The sequence below is a fragment of the Populus nigra genome, chromosome 12 (genome assembly GCF_951802175.1).
Source record: "Populus nigra chromosome 12, ddPopNigr1.1, whole genome shotgun sequence".
Taxonomy (NCBI): Eukaryota; Viridiplantae; Streptophyta; class Magnoliopsida; order Malpighiales; family Salicaceae; genus Populus; species Populus nigra.
In genome coordinates this window covers 989,809-1,008,406 of record NC_084863.1, presented here as the reverse complement: position 1 = coordinate 1,008,406, position 18,598 = coordinate 989,809, and the positions used below count along the sequence as shown (strand labels likewise).

Genomic DNA, 18,598 nt, shown 5'->3' with positions numbered 1-18,598 from the left:
TTATTTTTTTTTGTCCAATCAAAATTTGTTTGGCTTATGACATAATCATATATATATATATATATATATATATATATATATATATATTGGTGTGAAATTTTGAAATTCTAATCATTCCCACAAAAAAAAAAAAAAAAGCATCTTCTCTTATCACGTCAAAAACTCGGAAAAATTCAACTTATCGAAAGGCGGCTAAAGAATCTCTAGTGGCAATACGGTAATAAAATCCAGTACCTACCCCAAGAATTATAAATTTGGACAAGGCTAAGGAAATTTTCGTATTTCTAATGTAGATAATGACCTCCCATCACGTGACACGCCACGTCTCACCTCTCCCCTTTAGATCTCCGGCATCCCGGCCCCACATTTCGCATCGATCTTATCTTCACAAACGTGTCCAATCCATTCATTTGCCACGTCACTTCATCACTTCTTGATCCAAATCAACGGTCCAGATATAACCAGACTGGCTCGAACCTTAACGCCCCACTTCCTCTTTAAATGCCCTCTCCACTGCCTAAGTTCACTCACTCTATCCGCTGCTAGCCTAAAACTACGCCGTATTCGTAAACGGGCGGTGTCTCTTTCCCCAAATTACGCCGTTTTTTTTTCTAACGTGCGCCATGAGTCTTCTTGATCATCTCTGGGACGACACCGTTGCTGGTCCTCTTCCGGAAAACGGCCTCGGGAAGCTACGGAAGAAACCGAGCTACGGTCTCCGGCCAAACTCCGGCAAGGGTACGCAAACCAATTCTTGCCAAGACGATCATGAACCATAATAAAATGATGAAATCAACTGATTTGAGTCGGACGGTTCCCGTAAATAAGAGAATTGGAATAATATTTTTTTTGTTCTTTGCACGCCGAAAAGAAGATTCGAATCTCATCATTACAATCTAATTTTGATTTTTTTAATAATCTTTTTTGTTATGAATAGAATCTGATGGTAGCGGTGGTAGCGTGATGAGGTCGTACGGTGGTGAAGCGACGACGGAGGAGACGAAGAAAGTGACAAGGAGTATCATGATAGTAAGACCACCGGGATACCAGAATAACGGTTCCTCTGCTACTCCCCCGGCGTCACCAGCTGGTTCTACTCCTCCGGCGTCTCCTTTCTCTGGTAAGACAATAATGCCCTTCGGTTTTTTCTTCTCTCCTGAAAAAGCGGAGAATAAGGGTAGTTTTGTCATTTATGGGGTCAAGTGTACTCCGGTGATTGTTTAATTTGGCGGGGTGATGCAAGTTGTGTGTTTGTTTGTTTGATTGCCGTTTTAGATAATGACATTCATGTCCCTTTCAACGTTCAACTATGCATGGGATGCTATTGATCTATGCCCTACATTAATAATTTTGATATTAATGTTGCTAATTTTTGACTTGGCATCCGCATTTTATTTAGGGTTTGGTTGGCATATCACATCAAGATTATGTGTAATAGATAGCGGTAGGTAGACATTTTTTGTGTAGACTATAATAATATATAGTACAGTTCATTTTTGATAAATATCATATGTTCATGATGAAGTTAAAATGAAACTATTTGCTAGTCAATCTAGGTATCATCACTTGGATTGCGTGAATATATATATATATATATATATATATATATATATTTTGATACGATTAATTTAGCTAAGAACTAGTAGCTTTTAATTGACAAAGTCAACATAATCTTACAAAGAAATGAAAACTATCAATAACTAATGGGATGTCACTACTGAACGAACACAAGACGTGGGATGTTTCTGAAGTTTGAGATGTTACTGGTTTTAGTTCGAACACAATAAGATTAATTACTCTTATGAAAAGTTGGTGCAAGGCATCCCATATTGCCACATTATGATAATTGCTACTTCCATAATTCTATTGATCTGTATGCTTTGCTAGTGGGAATATATACATATACATATACATATACATATACATATACATATGCATATGCATATATTTATGTTTAAGGTTGAGGATAGTTTAATTGATTCTATGGTGCTTGGTAGCCTGTTGTTGTCTCATTAATTGCATAGAGGTTTCGTTACCTACCACCTTGCACGTTCTTTTATTACCTACCAGACTGATAATCTGGGAGAAGTGAGGATGAGTGAACCTGGTCACTGACTTAAACCGATTGTATTTTGTTAAGGAAGCAGAGAGTCCTTTCGGTTTCGAAGAAGGTCTACGTCGGACGCATACGAGAAGACAACCGAGGTTGGACCCAGAATTCCTACTTCTCCTTACGGCGAATGATATATGAGCCCTTTACATCTTCTCAGGCATCTCTAAGTATTTTCTCACCTCTCTACGTCCTGTTTGTCTGGGTTTGTAGTGTATCCAAGTGCGTGTTTTGTGTAGTTGATAAAAATGCCGCGTTTCGAACCTTATGCCTACGTGTTGATGGCCAGTGAAACGGGTCGTAAGTTGTAATATATATGTAGAGTTGGTATTCCACAATGCAGCTTCTCGTTGTCTCTCTGTATATGTAGCTCTTCTCATATTCGTCCTTTGCTTGCCTTTTCTGTGTGGGTGGGAGCTAGCAGCGTTATGGTGCAAGTCTAGACGGTACGTGTTTGATAAAGTAAAAGCCAATAAATGTAGTAGTTGAGGCTGCTATGGTGAGAGAGAGCATCAAGGATGGATGGTGGGCTTTCAGCTTGAAACGATAACTTATTATTATTGCTTTTCTTCCAATTTGATAAGAGGGGCATGATAAGTATCATTCTGTCAACAATAAAGTGGGGTTTGGCTCTGAATCAAGTGGAGGGACCACGACACTCTTAGTGGCTTTATTTGTTGTTGAAGAGCCATCAGGTTGGAAGAAATGGGACCCCATTTAAGTCATGGTACTGAGGTATGTGTTCGTTCTCTTAGATTCATCTAAAATTAGTAGAAATATATCTGAAGTGAGTATATGAAATAACGAGGCATCGTAACAAAATCAATACTGTCAGCACGAAAATCCCACATGAATATTGCAAATTTCTTTGTTTTATCAATGGAAATGTAAACTGCCAAGCTTTTAGCTTGATGGCTTCACTTTGAGATGTGAAGGAATATTTTTGTAGGCTCAAGGCTATGTTAGTTTTGAGAACCTGTCAAGCTTTCAGGGTGTTTTCTTTTTATTAATAAATAAATCTTATCATCATCAAAATATTCCCTCAAGCTCTCATTGTAGTAATTCTAGCTATGCTAACCATTATCAATTTGGACGATGTAAAAAAAAAAAAACACTATTTTGGAGGAAAAAGAAAATTGAGGGCTTGACTTGAGTGGTATAAAGGTTCATTTTTAACTTTATTATCTTGTGCTCGAATTAAAAAGAAGTTGTAAGAAAAAAAATCTTAAAAAAACATCTATTTAGATAGGATTTCTGTATAAAATCTAATTAGGCAAATCTAAATAGTCAATGCATAAAACAAATTAACAGAACAATCAGTGAAATCACACTTTTGTCTTAAATTTGTGTTATCATCGTTAATCTATCATTTTAGGATTGTAAAGTGGCATCTTCATTTTATTTTTACAATTAAATTAATTGAATACATTTAAAAGCAAAAAAAATAAAAATAAATTTAACTGCAATTTAGGGAAATTCTTGGGTTTCACATTTTAAGCATGTTTTCTCAAAGCATGGCAATATGAGTCTATTTTTAAGATTTATTTGATCGATCTTTCGATAAATAAAATAAATAACTTAAATAAAATAAATAACTTAAAAGTGCTTACTTCGTTATCTATAAATAGGGGTGAATAAAAAAATTTAAAAATTAATTTAATTGAGAAAACTAAAAAAAAAATTAACCAAAAACATAAAAAGAAAAACTGAAAAACTTCGGTTTGGTTCGGTTTTAGTTTTATAATATTTAAACTAAACAACCCGAATCACACTGGTTTAAATTAAAAAAATCTATAAATACTCTTCAGTTCTCATTGTCACAGATACGCCACACAACTCACATGGATCACCCCACATTTCAATTCTCATGACGGCACAACCACCTACAACACTCAAAAGCCTACAAATTTTACATCTAATTAATTATTTGTTCTTCAACTACCCCCACCCAAGCTTTCACGTCTCACAATTAATTCTTCACAGCACACAACACTTATAATTAATTCTTCGATCTTCAAAGTCCAACCACCCCAACTAAAGCTTCCACACGCCATACTTAACCTTCCAATCTTCATACCGCCCACAACATTCAAAAGTCTACAGACTCTGCACCTAATTAATTATTCGTTCTTCAACTACCCCACCCAAGCTCTCACAAGTCCACTCACATCTCACAATTACTTCTTCACAGCACACAATACTCATAATTAATTCTTCGTTCTTCTAAATTAAACCATCCCAACCCAAGCTCCCACACGCCACATCTAACCTTCCAATATACATTTTTCAATCTTCTCCAATTCTATCATCCCAGCAACACCCTTAAGCCTCGGTAGCATTAAGATTTCTTCAATTTGCAGGTGATTAGTGGAGGCAGTAAGGGTGGGGGCTAGGCTTAATTTTATGGTTTGGGTTGTTGGCAGTTGCAGAGTTTTTTTTATATGAAAGGAAAATGGGTAAAGAAAGTGGCAGTGGACACTAGACAATGTTTATTATGGTGGTGATGGTTTGTATTTGAGAGTATGGTTTTCAGTGATGTAGGTTTTTGGGTTTGTGATAGTGAGGAGTGATTGATTAATGTAAGAGCGCGTGATGTATTTTGTGGTTCTGTAGGAGGCTATTTGCTTGAGAAAAGGCCGGTATGGATTCAACACTGTCGTGGGGGGCTGCTGGTGATGAAGATGGGTTTGATTTTGTGGCTTTTGGATGTTAAAAAACAATATATGTTTTTTCGATTTTTAATATAAAAAACCGAACCAAAACCGATCGATTGGAACCAGGTTCGGTTCGGTTTTGGTTTTTTATAAATTTTTTTTTGGTTCGATTGTTTTTATAGGTAAAAAACCGAACCGAAAATGATCACTTCTACCTACAAGTGTGAATGATTGCCGGTCAAAACCATTATTTTTATGCATCATTCAATTCTTCTTGGCATCTTTTTTCTCTCGAGATGGCATGTGGTTATTCTATTAGGTTTGACACCAATTTAATTTTCTTTTTTCTTTTTATTTTTCTGTCATCCACTTTGATTTACATGTTGCACCTAAGAAAATCATGTTAGTCTTTCAATTTATTCTTTCAAATTTATTCTTTGTTTTTTTTTTAAATTTTAGTTATTTTATTTGAAAAAATAATCTTGAATTGGAAATATTTTTTAATTTTATCATTCATCAATTTTCAATCTCTCGGATTTAGTTTTTATTTTTTTAATTATTATTTTTTATTCGAGATGATTTATATATTTATTTTTCTTGTAATTTATTTATATTTATTTTTTTAATCAAATTTGATCTTTATTTTTCATTATCAGAATTTTTAGATTTATTAATAGAATTTCTTAACTTATAAAGTTGAAAGATATCATATTTCCAAGACCTAGACTTAGTAAATTCAAAGTAAATACTAGCATTCATTCCTAATTGATAAACCTGGTATATGAACTATATTTTCATCATGATTAACAAGAAATATGTAATAAAATTAAGTATTTTGAGATATAAGAATAATTAAATAGTTTTTACATGTGTTTTGAACCATGTGGGAAATTAAAAAATTGTTCCTTATAATTAAAAGATTTAATGATAAGAATCTCTTAGATCACGCTGTCAAGCAACTCACAAATAAGATGACAAAACTCTTAAAAAGCCAATAAATTAGGTTTGATAGGAGTGTGACATAATGAAAACCCGTTTCAAGATATCAACACTATTTGAATAAAAAACTCTTACCTAATGAAAATAAATTCACGAAAGAAAAGTATAAAAAAGATGTCACAAGGTTAGTTATACCTTTATAAGTCAATTTATTCTTTTTTCTAAAAAAAAACATGTATCACTTCACACAAAACACGAGTTTTTTTTATAAATTCATGGCTATTTCATGGAAAACATAAGTTTATTTCATAAATTTATTGCTGCTAAAAATTTCAGCTTACAAAGCATTATATAATAGCTTAACTAAAAACCCTAATAGATCCAAAACTTATGGGCTAATATTTACCCACTTAAAATAAACTTAAAGTACATTAATTAAGTCCAAACATGAATAAAATTTGTCATTAAATATCACTGGTCATTCTTTCCTTGGATAGTTAGGATAAATAAAGAATTTTTATAAGAAAAAGATTTTGGAACATTAAAAAATCACTGCTACGCTTTAAAATTATGTTGCAACCCATTAAAGATCCTTATAGAGTTAGAAAATTCTTATAATAAGCTATCACATTCCTGTAGGAAAAGAATTCATGCTAAATATAAAATCCACAAGTTAAAAGAAAGTAAATAACAAAATTTATATAGTATGTTCTGACTTATATCGCAAGGCCTGAATCCCGATTGACTTGAAAGTTTATCTTAACATAGAATAACGTGCCAAAAAAATTGGGTAAATTTCTAGTCCGAACCAACGAGCAGATTGAAAATTATGATTATTGCTGTAAACCTGGACAGTAAGCACAATTACATTATAATCCAAATTTTCTTGTCAATCCTTTTTTGGATCGTATCATATGAGATTCAATCATTTGTGAGTTTTTAGACAATAAAAATTGATGATATTGCCTACGAGGAATTCATCAATCTATCAGTTTATGATAGTATAAGAAATAAATTGTTCAAAAGTAATGTGGAGTATTATATTTATTGTATAAAAAGTTTCAGTTCATTGCTCGTCATGCCACAAAGTAAATATTATCGATGGATTTAATCGACGGATTTAAATCGGTCGATAATTTTATCTGTAAAAATAACATGTCATCAAGCTTTTAAAGTTTTTTTTCCTATTGTAATTTTCTTAGTATATACCGAGGGAGTATTTTTGTCGGTGTTTACTAATGGCTATTGCGAGGTCATATTCAGTCGAAAAAATTCACCATAATTTACCAACATAATAGTTTTGTCAATTTGTTTGTTTGTATTTGTTAATTTTATAATAGTGTTTTTACTACAATTTTTCTACATTAACAAGTTTTTTTTATTGATTTTTTTAATTCTATCATTCAACATTAAATTGTTGAGAATTAAGTTTTTTGCTTGAGCTCGAATATAAAATTTCATAGGTTATGATTTTACCAACGGTCAGATTGAAAATTATGATTGTTGTCGTAAACCTGAACAGTAAGCACAATTATGTTATAATCCAAATTTTCTTGTTAACCCTTTCTTGGATCGTATTATATGAGATTCAATCAATTGTGAGTTTTTGGACAGTAAAAATTGATGATATTGACTACGAGGAATTTATCAATCTATCAGTTTATGATAGTATAAGAAATAAATTGTTTAAAAGTAACGTGGAGTATTATATTTACTGTATAAAAAGTTTCAGTTCATTGCTCGTCATGCCACAAAGTAAATATTATCGATGGATTTAAATCGGTCGATAATTTTATCTGTAAAAATAACATGTCATCAAGCTTTTAAGGGTTTTCTTTTCTATTGTAATTTTTTTAGTATATACTGATGGAGTATTTTTATCGGTGTTTACTAATGGCTACTGTGAGGTCATATTCAGTCGAAAAAATTCACTATAATTTACCAACATAATATTTTTGTCAATTTGTTTGTTTGTATTTGTTAATTTTATAGTAGTGTTTTTACTACCATTTTTATGCATTAACAAGTTTTTTTGTTAATATTTTTTTTAATTCTATTATTCAACATTAATTTGGTTGAGAATTAGATTTTTTGCTTGAGCCCGAATATGAAATTTCATAGGTTATGATTTTAAAAGATTAATGGGTTTGATTAATTTTTCATGTTATTAAATTAGATTTGTCACACACACACACTATTAAATTAACTAAACTTATTAAATTCATTCGACTCAATGACCCGAGTCTCAAATTTCTTTTATTTATTTAGAAATTCTACTGTAGTCTTAACTCTTTTCTCCCATCAAGAAAAATCTGTCCCAGTCTACGGCGTTACACCGATCACTGATATAAGTTTACTTGAGTTATTTTTTTAAAATAGAATTTTTTTCATTTTTATGCTTTAATATTTAGTTTATTATAATCAAGCTTTCTAGTTTGTTTAGATACAGGTTTTATTGTTTTATCACAATTTTATATCTCACATTGTGAGTTTTGCAGGCTAACCATGGTTGTCTCAAATAATTCTAGTATGTTAATATTTTTTTTAAAAAAATATTGTGCAATGTATCACAATTTAGGTATTTCAAATGTTTTTTTTTGCCAATATAAATCAAAATTTTGACTTTCTAACATTTTATATTTTTTTGAATAAAAAAATTGATTCAACCCGTGATGTATCACGAGTTAAAAAACAATATCTATGAAGAGATACAGAGGATTATTCATAATTGTTAAACTTGCCTCGACAAATTTATCAAGAAAACCTGTAATTTAAAGCCTAATTTGGGTAGAGTTATACATTGAATTGAAAAAAAAACGTTTATCTTATGAAACATAATTGATCTAACTAGATTTTTAGTGATGAGGTTGAGTTGACGAAACCTTGTCCAAACATAATTAAGTTAACAACAAAGAATTTTTTTTTCAAAAAAAACACAACACCATTTTAATAAAAATATTAACCTAATTTAATACAATGATTCGTGGTTGCCCAATAATCCAATAATCTATTTTTTTTTTAAACCTGCTCTCAAATCAAATTTTACAACTAATATCTTATTAAGTAGATGTAAAATGTTTATAAAGTTTATAAAAGAGATTTTTAATTAAAAATATTTTAAAATAATATATATATATATATATATATATATATATATATATTTGAAAAATATTTAAAATAACATAATCATCTTTGACACATGAAATAATGATATAAATAAATAGTATAAGCCCAATGTGCCTTAGCATGGAAACAAATTTATTCAATTTACACATGAACATGGGCCTCTTTATGGACCAGACTGAATTCAATTATTTTTTTAAATCTAGGCTCAATTCAGCCCATTGGATCCAAATTCATATCAGCCAGGTATCCTAAAAACCACACAAATTCTTCCATTTTTGTGCGATGCGATCATTCACCACCGTCGTGGAGGAGGTAGTTCCTCTCTCAAATTCTAAGTCAATTCGAAGCTCGAAAAGTTAAAAATGAAGAGAAAATATTGTGGGTCCTTGATTTTTCTGCTTCTTTTTCACTTGCAAATCCATTTCTCCTCTGGTAAAGATTCTTTCTTCGTTAATTCCTTATCATGGGTTCCTTTATTCTCCAATTTTGTCACTTTATTTATTATTTGCGTTGATTTTAGAGAACCCATTTGTAATCTATTGATGTTGGTTCACTTGTTGGGTCCTGGTTTTGGTGTTTGATTTACCATATAGAAAATTAAAAGATAAGAAATTTTGCTTTTTTGCTTTTGTCTTGAGACAGAGAATTACTGCATTTGAAGCCGAATGGTTGAATAGGTTGTTTAGGCTTTCTGTTTATAGGACACTTCAAAAGTTGGAAACTTGTTTTGTTAAATAATGGGTGATGGTCTTTGTCTGAAAATTTAACTGTTTTGTTTGGAGCAGAAAGTTGCATTTTTATTTGAAAGCCTGCTGTTTACGTGTCCATTGAAGTGTGTTTGGACTGGTTTATAAGAAGTGAATTCTATTCAGATAAAATTTGCCGATGAATTCAATTCAGACTCTCATTTCTGTTTTAAAACGAACCTGAGTGCAACGAATTGGATTCCCTCAAGAATTGCAGAGTTTGACCATCACAATGGTTCACTTTGTTAATGTAGGAAAAAATGCTAGAGTATGTGTTTCTAAAGGTGGTCGCTTTCCGCCGTATTCATCGGAAGGGAAACCTCCAAAAAAGGTAGGCAAGGGTGCCAGAGATTTGACCCTTTGTAGGCTGTTTCACAAAAAGACTTGCTGCAATGTAGCTCAGACGTATCCTGCCTCCCTGTCTGTTAGGAGGCTGGCTTCAACAGGAGAAGCCAGCCAGGAGTGCTTGCAATTATGGGAATTGTTGGAATGTTCAATTTGTGATCCCCAAATTGGTGTTCAGCCTGGGCCTCCTCTTATATGCGCCTCTTTTTGTGACAGAGTCTATCACGCTTGTGCTAGTGCTTACTTCTCTATGGATGCAAATAAACGGGTAAGAGCAGAATCACCTTTTTTGTCCAGTTTGGATTTTTGAGTTTTCTGGTATAAGATTTCACCTTTTTGTCCAGTTTGGGTATCAGATTAGCTTACGGTGTTTGCATTCCTTTGAAATGAGAATTGCATTTGATGTGTTCAATGATTAGTGCTTGCTTAAGGTCTGAGAACTCGTTAGTTCAATTAATGAGTCCATCAACTAACATTTCTCAAATGTGGTTAAAGAAAATAATATGGTATGTATCATCTTTTATGTTTGCATGGTAGACTAGCGTTCTGTTTAGGCCTGTTAAATATCACAAAAATTTGAGGGTTCTTAATTTCACCCACCAGAATGTCTGAGAAAATCAATTTCCTGATTGGATTTCACCTATCAGGTCATAGCACCGTGTGGAGTAAATGACTTTGTTTGTGGACAAGCTGCTGAATGGGTCTCCAATGGCACAGAGCTCTGCCATGCTGCAGGTTTTGCTGTTAAGCTGTCTGATGCATATGTTGGTGTAGAAGAGGTGTCTTGCTATGGTGGTAGAGCCAGTCTCGATTCTATCTCCGATTCATGGAGGTCTCCACAATCTGAGTTTACCCAGAAAGTTGAGAATTTAGGGGTCGTGGAAGATTTCCTGCAGTGGGTGCAGGAAATGCAATTTAGTGAAAAAGTTTCTTGGGCAGTAGGAGGTTTAGTTCTCACTGCAGGCCTCTTGTTTACGAGGTTAGACTAATAAATTCTTGCCTTTTTACATCTTCAAGACTCCGTACATAGCTTTTCGGTTTTCACTTTTCAGTCATCATTTTAGTTCCTAAGAAAATGAGGATTACTTTAGAGATAATGTCCACAATATTCCCTTTCATCTGGCCGAAGTAGTTACACCAAATAAAGATTAAATAAAAGGTTCCTGCTTTCAAAATGGATAACAACCCCAAAAGGAGCCAATGTTACAGAAAATACAGGCTTCATTTTTCATGCTTCTCTTTAAAAATTAGAACACTACTTCTGAGCACCTCAGACCTATCATCCAAGTAGGTGACATCTTTGGCTTTTAGCAGTGTTGTGTGTATTCAGAAAGCTTAGTGAAGTTCGCTTCCTTTTCTTGCTGATGTTAAGCACGCTTCAGTAAATACATATTACTTAACAGCATGTAGGAGACATCAAATACACTACAGATACCATAATGTGTAACTTATTTTTCTTCATAAATCATCCATGCTATCCTTCTTTTTTTCCCGTGTAATCATGGCCTGTGAAGTTGATCGTTTGTTGTCATCATATTAGCACTAGTGAATAATGAAATAGAAAATATTGTTTTTTGATATATTTTGCCGACCATGCAGTAAAAGGAAGAGTCATAGTCAGCGCCAAAAGCTTGCAGCTATTCAAAGAGCAGCAATAGCTGCAAGGAGACTGGATGGCCGGATGAGCCAGAATTCTCCTGATAGTTTAGTGACTAGGAAAGGAATTCGAAGATGATATTTTAATTTACAGGTGAGCGATGCTATTAGAATTACTCTTATGATGAGTCATCTGTTATTCCATTCTCTCTTGTTAAAAAAAACAATTAAAGAAGAAGCATACATGAGTTCATAGGTTTCTTATTAAAAGCTATTGCCACCAGTTTGAGTAAGTGAAACTATTTCATGAATTTCTTCCCTTCTATTTCTTTCCAAAATCTTGATAAAGAAATTACGGGGCTTGGATAAGTGTTAAAGTTCTTGACCAGTTCAGCACGTAACAAATACGATTCAGATAAATATTTCTCTTCATTCTCATTTTCTTCTTAAGAATTTCTTACCACAAACATGCAACTACACGTTTTGCAGATACATTCTGGAATAAGCTGCCCTGATATCTAGCTGGAAGCTATCAAGAACTTGAACAACACAATCTCAGGATTGACTGATGTATATTTGTTAAGCTTCGATGATTGAGGTGGGAAACAGAAATTAGGATTACATGTGTCCTGCAGTTTTGCTATAACAGTTGTCAATGTGAACCTGTTGGTGTTTTGTATATATAAAAAATCTCTTAGTATGAGATAAACAAGTCTTTTTCATACCCTTTCAAAGAATTTCTGAGTTGCTTCTACAATACAGGATGTATAAGACAAGACTACTGGTGTAGGGTCATAAAATATTGAATAATCCCAAAATGTCCAGTCTAATTCACTTTTAAGGGAAGAAATTATTTTTAAAATTTTTTTGTGTTTGTTTGTTATTAAGAAAATTAATCAATAAAATACACTTTCTAATTAATAAAATTTGGCTTGATTTTCATAAAAGTATTTTTAATTTTGGAAAGAAAATACTTTCTAGAAGTTGTGAAAAATTTAGCAATGTTATATTATTTGTTGATTATATCAAATTTGGTCTTTAAATTTTTAATTATTATATATTTTGTTTTGATTTTTTTTTTCAATTTCATCTGTTAGAATTTGATTTAATTTGATTTTTATATTAATTTTAGTTTTTATTTTTTATGATCGTTATTTATTTATTTTTTTTAATTGAATTTTTTTATATATCAAATTTTATCTTTATTCTTTAAATTATTACTTATTTTATTTGAAATAATTTATGAAATTATAATTATTATAATTTAAATTTTATCACCTTTTAATTTTTTATCTGTTAGATTTGATCTTTATCATTTTGATTGTTATTTATTTTATTTAAAATATTTATGAAATTATTTTTTTTTCAATTTCATTCTCATTCAACTTTTTAATTTATAAGGTTTGTTACATATTATTTTTAATAAATTAAAAAAAATATTAATAAGTTATTTTTTAACTCATTTTTCATGACAACTAAATACTGGAAAAAAGAATTTAATTTATTTTTCTTAACACTACCAAACATAAAAAATAATTTAATTTTTAAAAATTCACTTCTATAAAAAAAATACTTTCCAAAAAAAAAACTCTAGGGAAACTACTAAACTATTTTCCAGGAAAAAAAGAAACAGGTGAAATTTTTTTTTGTGCTGGGACCCATAAGTTTCCTTTCTTTTTGTAATTTTTTTTTATGGTGATTGCATTTGATGAAACTTTGCATCGTGTCCAATAATCTGTTACACCAGGAAATGCCACTCGTGTCTGATTCATTATTCTATTGCAGAAAACTTGAGAAAAGTTCAAGATTAGTTTGAATTGCGTAGATATCAGACAAACGGAAGTGATGAAAAGTTCCTTGTAAGTAACCTACCACTTGCTAGAACATCCAGATTACGATCATGAGCTTTCATAATGACATCAATTGATGATTATGGCAAAGTTAAATTGTGTAGAATTTGTCCTCAAGTAACAGTACAAGGTTACTCAATATTCACAAGAATAAACCACCAGGAACTTCTAAACAAGCAGCTTATCACTCGGGAAACGTTTCTCTATTTAGTCTGCATGAGAATGTTGATGCTTGAGATTTTTAAAATCTAACGTATTATTTGGAGCGGGATGAAACGAAAAGGAAGCAGAAATTGCTTCAGTTGCAACGAGGGAAAAATCTGGCACAACCAAGCTGGCAGAGAAGAACTATTTTGATTGCCAATAGATCAACATGAGGACTCTCTGAGCAAACCATAGAGTAAACTTGCACAAACATCTCAACAAAAATCAGACCTATTCTCAATCACTACTTACAAACAGCATATGCTAATTGACCAGACAGGAAGTTCCCAAAGGGTATCCAACAAAACAACTTTGGTTCCTGGGCATAACATACAGCATGGGCTGTTGTTTTTGCACATTTTTTTTCCCTAACAATTTGCACTGCAAATTGAGTTATGTGACATTTCAACAAGAAAAAAAGGCTTCTTTCTGAAGATAAACCGGCAATGTGATAGATATTCAAATCATTGCTAGAACCGAGCCTTGGTCAATCTCCTAATTGAAACAAGAAGAGATCCCTGAATGCCCTTTTCTCATACTAGAACTTTCCAGCTTTTGGAGGCTGTTTGAACATAGACAAGAAAAGGAGATTAGAGTGTTTCAACGGGGAAGATCTATTTCTTATATACTATGCACGTACCTTCTTAAGGGTTAACTTTGGAGCGCTTGCTGGTAGAACTGGTTTTAATATCTCAAAGGAACATACTAAGGATTCGTCAACGCTCAACAAAGCACCTGCATTGTCAAACTCCCCACCATAGTTTGGAGCTGAAAATATTGTTACCAATTTTCGTTTGGCAAAGAACTCGTATCCATCCTCCACCACCTAAAACATAGCAAAAAACTTTCATCTGTTATCATTGCTGGAGTTGTTCTGGGTCAAAATTAAAAAATAAAATAAAATGCTGAGGGCTACAAACTACATGGAAGTATCAGTCATATCTTTATATATTTTGGTAAGGTAACTGATTATCATGATAGTTTTGCATATTTTCTCACTCTTCATTGTAAAGCAATCTTGTAATAGATTTAAAGACACGTAAGGTTTGGTAAATTAAAGGGCTTCATCAATAGAGAACAAAATCATACCTTTCACAGTAAGGCAACATTAATGACAATCACTATTCTTTGCATCAAAGTATTTCTAGATGAAAAAGTCCAAGTATTTGGCAACACATATTTAGAAACAGGCATCTCCTAAATCATGATCCAACATTTGCAAGGGGAAAAGAACAAGGAAGCTGGGAAAAGATGCCTCTTCAACTTTGCAGTTTTTGTGGGTATTAAGCTTGCTTAAAAAGAAATTGTCTCACCTGATGACCTCGGCAAATGAGATCCAGGTCATTTTTATCCAAAAACTCAGCAACTTTATCAGGTCCAAAGGTACATGAAACACCTCGATCACTATCTGACCAACCCTCAACCCTAGCATCAGGATCAGACCAAAGTAGATCGCATAGGAGACCGTTATCTGGGATTTCGGTAGGTCTTTGAATTTCCTTTATTTGGCCCAAATGTTCCAACTCTGGAGAGAGGCCTCCGTGCATGCAGAGTATCTTTTCATCAATCAGTGCAGAAACAGGCAAACAATTAAAGCAGTCGGTAAATATTTTCCATAGCCGGACATTGAATCTCCGTTTACACTCGTCATAAAACCCATATATCCTATTGATCTTCGCATCCTCATGGTTACCCCTCAAGAGGTAAATTTTGTCGGGATGTCTGATTTTGTAGGCCAGAAGCAGACATATGGTCTCCAAACTTTGCCTCCCTCTATCGACATAATCCCCAAGGAAGAGATAGTTTGCAGAAGGAGGGTAGCCACCATATTCAAACAGCCTCAGGAGGTCTTGATATTGCCCATGTATGTCACCTGTAAGAAGACAGCAAAAATTAGATATGCAGGGGCCCAAAGTGGAGTTAAGAAGACAAATGATGACTAAAGTGCTTTGCCACATTGTGGAGTTAAGAAGATAAATGATGACTACAGTACTCCACTGCAAATGAGCAGCAAGATCCTTCCCAGGGTAAAAAAGAAGTTAAAAGCAAGCAACCAAAATATTCAACAACCGACCATGTGTTTCACATAGGTTATGGGCGATAACTGAAGAACTTGGTAACTTCTTCCACCAGCACATATCCTTACAAATTGACGAGGCAGTTCCAAGCTAACTATGATTCTAAGGCTCTCTGTTTATTTTTTGGACTTGTGTAAGCACATGCCAATCCGACCTAACCGGAGTTCAAAAACCACTCACAATGTTCAAATTTCTATCCTTTTGATAATTTGGTAGTTGCAGAGAATGGATTTGAACTTCAGATTCTCCACTCTAAAGGAAGTGTAGCTACCAATCGGGCAATGCTCTACCAAGGTTTTGACGGTAATCAATGAGTGGACAAGGATGAGCTTTTGCCCCATCCTCTCCCGCAAGAAACACATGACTAGTAACAAGATAGATGTCCTCCTCCCATCATAAACTAATAATTGTAATCCTTGCTTCCATTCTGTCCAATCGAAAAGATCAATCCTACCATTCCTTCCAATTGAATAAAAACACCAATCCCTTCACCTCAAACATTACAATTCCTTCAACAATCAAACTAAAATTATGAAAAATTTGATTAATCATGCCGTGCCATAACCAATCATCAAATGATCCATGTCTATAGATAAGCTAAAAGATGTCTCTTTTACTGGAATCATTCAACAGTCTTCTTTAAAAAACCCACACGATCATCTCACATTAAAAGCATAAACACACACATCAGATATGATGATAATCAACCCATTCATTATCAAGAGAAGAAAAGAGAGAGAGAGACTGCTAACCACATATTCGAATGGGAGCTTTAATCTCAAGGAGAGTAGGCTGAGAAAGGAAGATTTGGCGAGCATTAACACATAATTGACGGATCTCTCCTTCAGATAACTGCACTTGCTTTCCTCCTTTTCCTTCTAATAACCTCCTTATTATATCATCCAACACTGCCTTATCCATCATCCCTTCCATCGTCATCATCATCATCTTCTTCTTCCTTTCTTCTTAACCTCCAAAACAAATCAATACCCAATTCTTTAAATTTCTTATAAAGAATTAAGATTTAAGTCCTTGAACAAGAAAATAAAGGACCCCGAGATGGATTTTGGCGTTGAAACAGCGAAATAAAGGATCAGATGAAGAATTTACACACAGAGAGAAAAAGGGTTGGTGTATTTTGATCAACAGAAATAGAAGCAACTAAATTAAAGAAAGAGACGGTAAGAGAGAGAGAAGGGGGGGGGGGATAATAGATCAAGATAGAAGCAAATAGTAATGGATATGGGTTGTCATTTTCTTGATAAATCTTTTCTCTCACACTCTAAAAAAGCTATTTTTTCAATGGCAACTGCCCAACAAGATTCAAATAAGGCAAGGGAGGTTGAAACCTTCAAACTTCAAAGGTAAGGTTGAGAGAGAGAGAGAGAGACTTGTTAGAGGACAGTAACAAAAACCGCGTATTTTGAAAAGTCAGTTAATACGTGTACTGCAGCTCTTTCTTTCTTGATTGATTGCCATTACCGACCTCTACGGCTCTACCTGTCTGTCTTGTCTCTCTCACAGGTCACAGGTCTCACACATACATACATACATCATCGATGTTTTGATGATACTTTTGTTTTGTTCGTGTCCTTGTGTGTTTTCATGATGTGGTGTGCTCGGTTATCAACCCGCCCACTCCGCCCGACTCACGAGAATACAAGTTAATTATTTTAAAAAATAAAATAAAATAAAATAAAACCATTTTTATTGCAATTTGATGGTTATTCAAATTAGATTAATTCTAAATTGATTTTTATAGATATCTAGACTGTTTTTTTTGTTTTTTTTAAAGTATTTTTAACTTAGAAAAATATTAAATTAATATTTTAAAAAAGCATCTTAGAACAAAATCTCAATTACTCTATTGATCCGAAAAATCCTTGGTTAAGTTCATATAAAAAACAAGAAAAAAATAACTTTTATAAATAAGTCTTATTAATGTTCGGTTGTATATAATTCCAACCTCAATTTCTATCATATTTTCAATGATTTATGCAGTTTTATTTTAATATTTTTTTTGAAGGGTGCGAGGAGCCACAACTAATTAGTATATTCAGTCCCAACTTTTTGAAAGGAAAGCTTCAATGGTAAACGAAGATGTCCTGTCCTACCTCAGATTGTATCATTTAAGATTTTAAAATCCAATCTAAGAGAGATTCAATTTTAGTGTGTGGAAAGTAGTTTGAGGTAGTTTAATATGTATAGTAATTTACATCCTACATTATTTTATAGTTTAATATGATATAAACTATAGTTTTTTTAAGAGGAAGTGGGTGAGTGGAATTTTTTAAATGGCCGCAGGCCGACCTAAACCAAGTTGATCTCCAAGTTAATTTATAACTATTATTTTATCTGCAAACTGTTACACTTCCAAATAAAATTTCAGAATAAAATTTCTAAGATTTTCCTCAGGGAAAGAGTCTTTTTCTTGAGAGTGTGTTTGGCTTGGAGGTGTAGTGGTTTTCTATCAAAGGTACAATACTTTTTAAACACACATCACACCTCTAAAAGCTATAAAAACATGTTTTTTACTTAAAAAAACATAAATTACCTCCCATTTAAACACTCTTTTAAAATTGTGGCCAACTCTTGTATATCAAACTCAAATCTCAAATTCCCAAGAAAAAAAAGTAAATTATTCTTACTTCTAGTAAGAAAAATCCTAGGTCTCAAATAAGTGTTTAGTAATATGTTTTATATAAAAACATTAAAATTATTATATATATATATATTAATGTTTTTTAAAATAAAAAAAAAGATCAACAGTCATTTCTAAGTGCACTTGGAGCGTGAACACAAGACTCTTGTGGAGACAAATTATATGCTCTATTCACCTATGATTTTACCTATGATGTTAGATGTCAATAAAAATATTATTTTACAAACTGTAAGTCCTTTTCTTCTTTATTTTTGTCATGAAAAGCACGACCAACTTTAAGCCAAGTGG

At 32.8% G+C, this 18,598-nt stretch overlaps 3 protein-coding genes across 5 annotated transcripts; 2 read left to right on the top strand and 1 right to left on the bottom strand.

Annotated features, from left to right (window-relative positions):
• Positions 1-519: 519 nt before the first annotated feature.
• On the top strand, positions 520-2,473 carry LOC133670113 (dormancy-associated protein homolog 3-like). 3 transcript variants are annotated; one of them, XM_062090579.1, is made up of 3 exons: positions 520-738; positions 938-1,120; positions 2,148-2,473. In XM_062090579.1, the coding sequence occupies exons 1-3, from the start codon at positions 624-626 to the stop codon at positions 2,249-2,251; spliced, it is 402 nt and encodes a 133-aa protein (XP_061946563.1). In that variant the 5' UTR covers positions 520-623; the 3' UTR covers positions 2,252-2,473. The 3 variants fall into 3 exon arrangements, with proteins under 3 accessions (XP_061946563.1, XP_061946561.1, XP_061946562.1); XM_062090577.1 differs by having other exon boundaries at positions 2,145-2,473; XM_062090578.1 differs by having other exon boundaries at positions 521-738; positions 2,141-2,473.
• Positions 2,474-9,091: 6,618 nt separating this feature from the next.
• Positions 9,092-12,238, top strand: LOC133670112 (folate-binding protein 1-like). Its single transcript, XM_062090576.1, has 5 exons — positions 9,092-9,261; positions 9,830-10,188; positions 10,568-10,899; positions 11,520-11,670; positions 12,006-12,238. The coding sequence occupies exons 1-4, from the start codon at positions 9,192-9,194 to the stop codon at positions 11,653-11,655; spliced, it is 897 nt and encodes a 298-aa protein (XP_061946560.1). The 5' UTR covers positions 9,092-9,191; the 3' UTR covers positions 11,656-11,670; positions 12,006-12,238.
• Positions 12,239-13,701: 1,463 nt separating this feature from the next.
• LOC133670014 (serine/threonine-protein phosphatase PP1-like) lies at positions 13,702-17,174 on the bottom strand. Its single transcript, XM_062090405.1, has 4 exons — positions 16,401-17,174; positions 14,884-15,443; positions 14,211-14,396; positions 13,702-14,132 (listed from the first exon to the last, which is right to left on the bottom strand). The coding sequence occupies exons 1-4, from the start codon at positions 16,594-16,596 to the stop codon at positions 14,109-14,111; spliced, it is 966 nt and encodes a 321-aa protein (XP_061946389.1). The 5' UTR covers positions 16,597-17,174; the 3' UTR covers positions 13,702-14,108.
• Positions 17,175-18,598: the final 1,424 nt, after the last annotated feature.

Excerpts from the sequence above, each read along its gene's own strand:
- LOC133670113 (XM_062090577.1), top strand. The coding sequence starts at position 624 with ATGAGTCTTCTTGATCATCTCTGGGACGACACCGTTGCTGGTCCTCTT. Across the intron at positions 739-937 it reads CCGGCCAAACTCCGGCAAGG|AATCTGATGGTAGCGGTGGT; the intron begins GTACGCAAACCA and ends TGTTATGAATAG. Across the intron at positions 1,121-2,144 it reads TCCGGCGTCTCCTTTCTCTG|CAGAGAGTCCTTTCGGTTTC; the intron begins GTAAGACAATAA and ends TTGTTAAGGAAG.
- LOC133670112 (XM_062090576.1), top strand. The coding sequence starts at position 9,192 with ATGAAGAGAAAATATTGTGGGTCCTTGATTTTTCTGCTTCTTTTTCAC. Across the intron at positions 10,189-10,567 it reads CTATGGATGCAAATAAACGG|GTCATAGCACCGTGTGGAGT; the intron begins GTAAGAGCAGAA and ends TTCACCTATCAG. Across the intron at positions 10,900-11,519 it reads GCAGGCCTCTTGTTTACGAG|TAAAAGGAAGAGTCATAGTC; the intron begins GTTAGACTAATA and ends CCGACCATGCAG.
- LOC133670014 (XM_062090405.1), bottom strand. The coding sequence starts at position 16,596 with ATGATGATGATGACGATGGAAGGGATGATGGATAAGGCAGTGTTGGAT. Across the intron at positions 14,397-14,883 it reads TCATTTGCCGAGGTCATCAG|GTGGTGGAGGATGGATACGA; the intron begins GTGAGACAATTT and ends GCTATGTTTTAG. Across the intron at positions 14,133-14,210 it reads CAAAGTTAACCCTTAAGAAG|CCTCCAAAAGCTGGAAAGTT; the intron begins GTACGTGCATAG and ends ATGTTCAAACAG.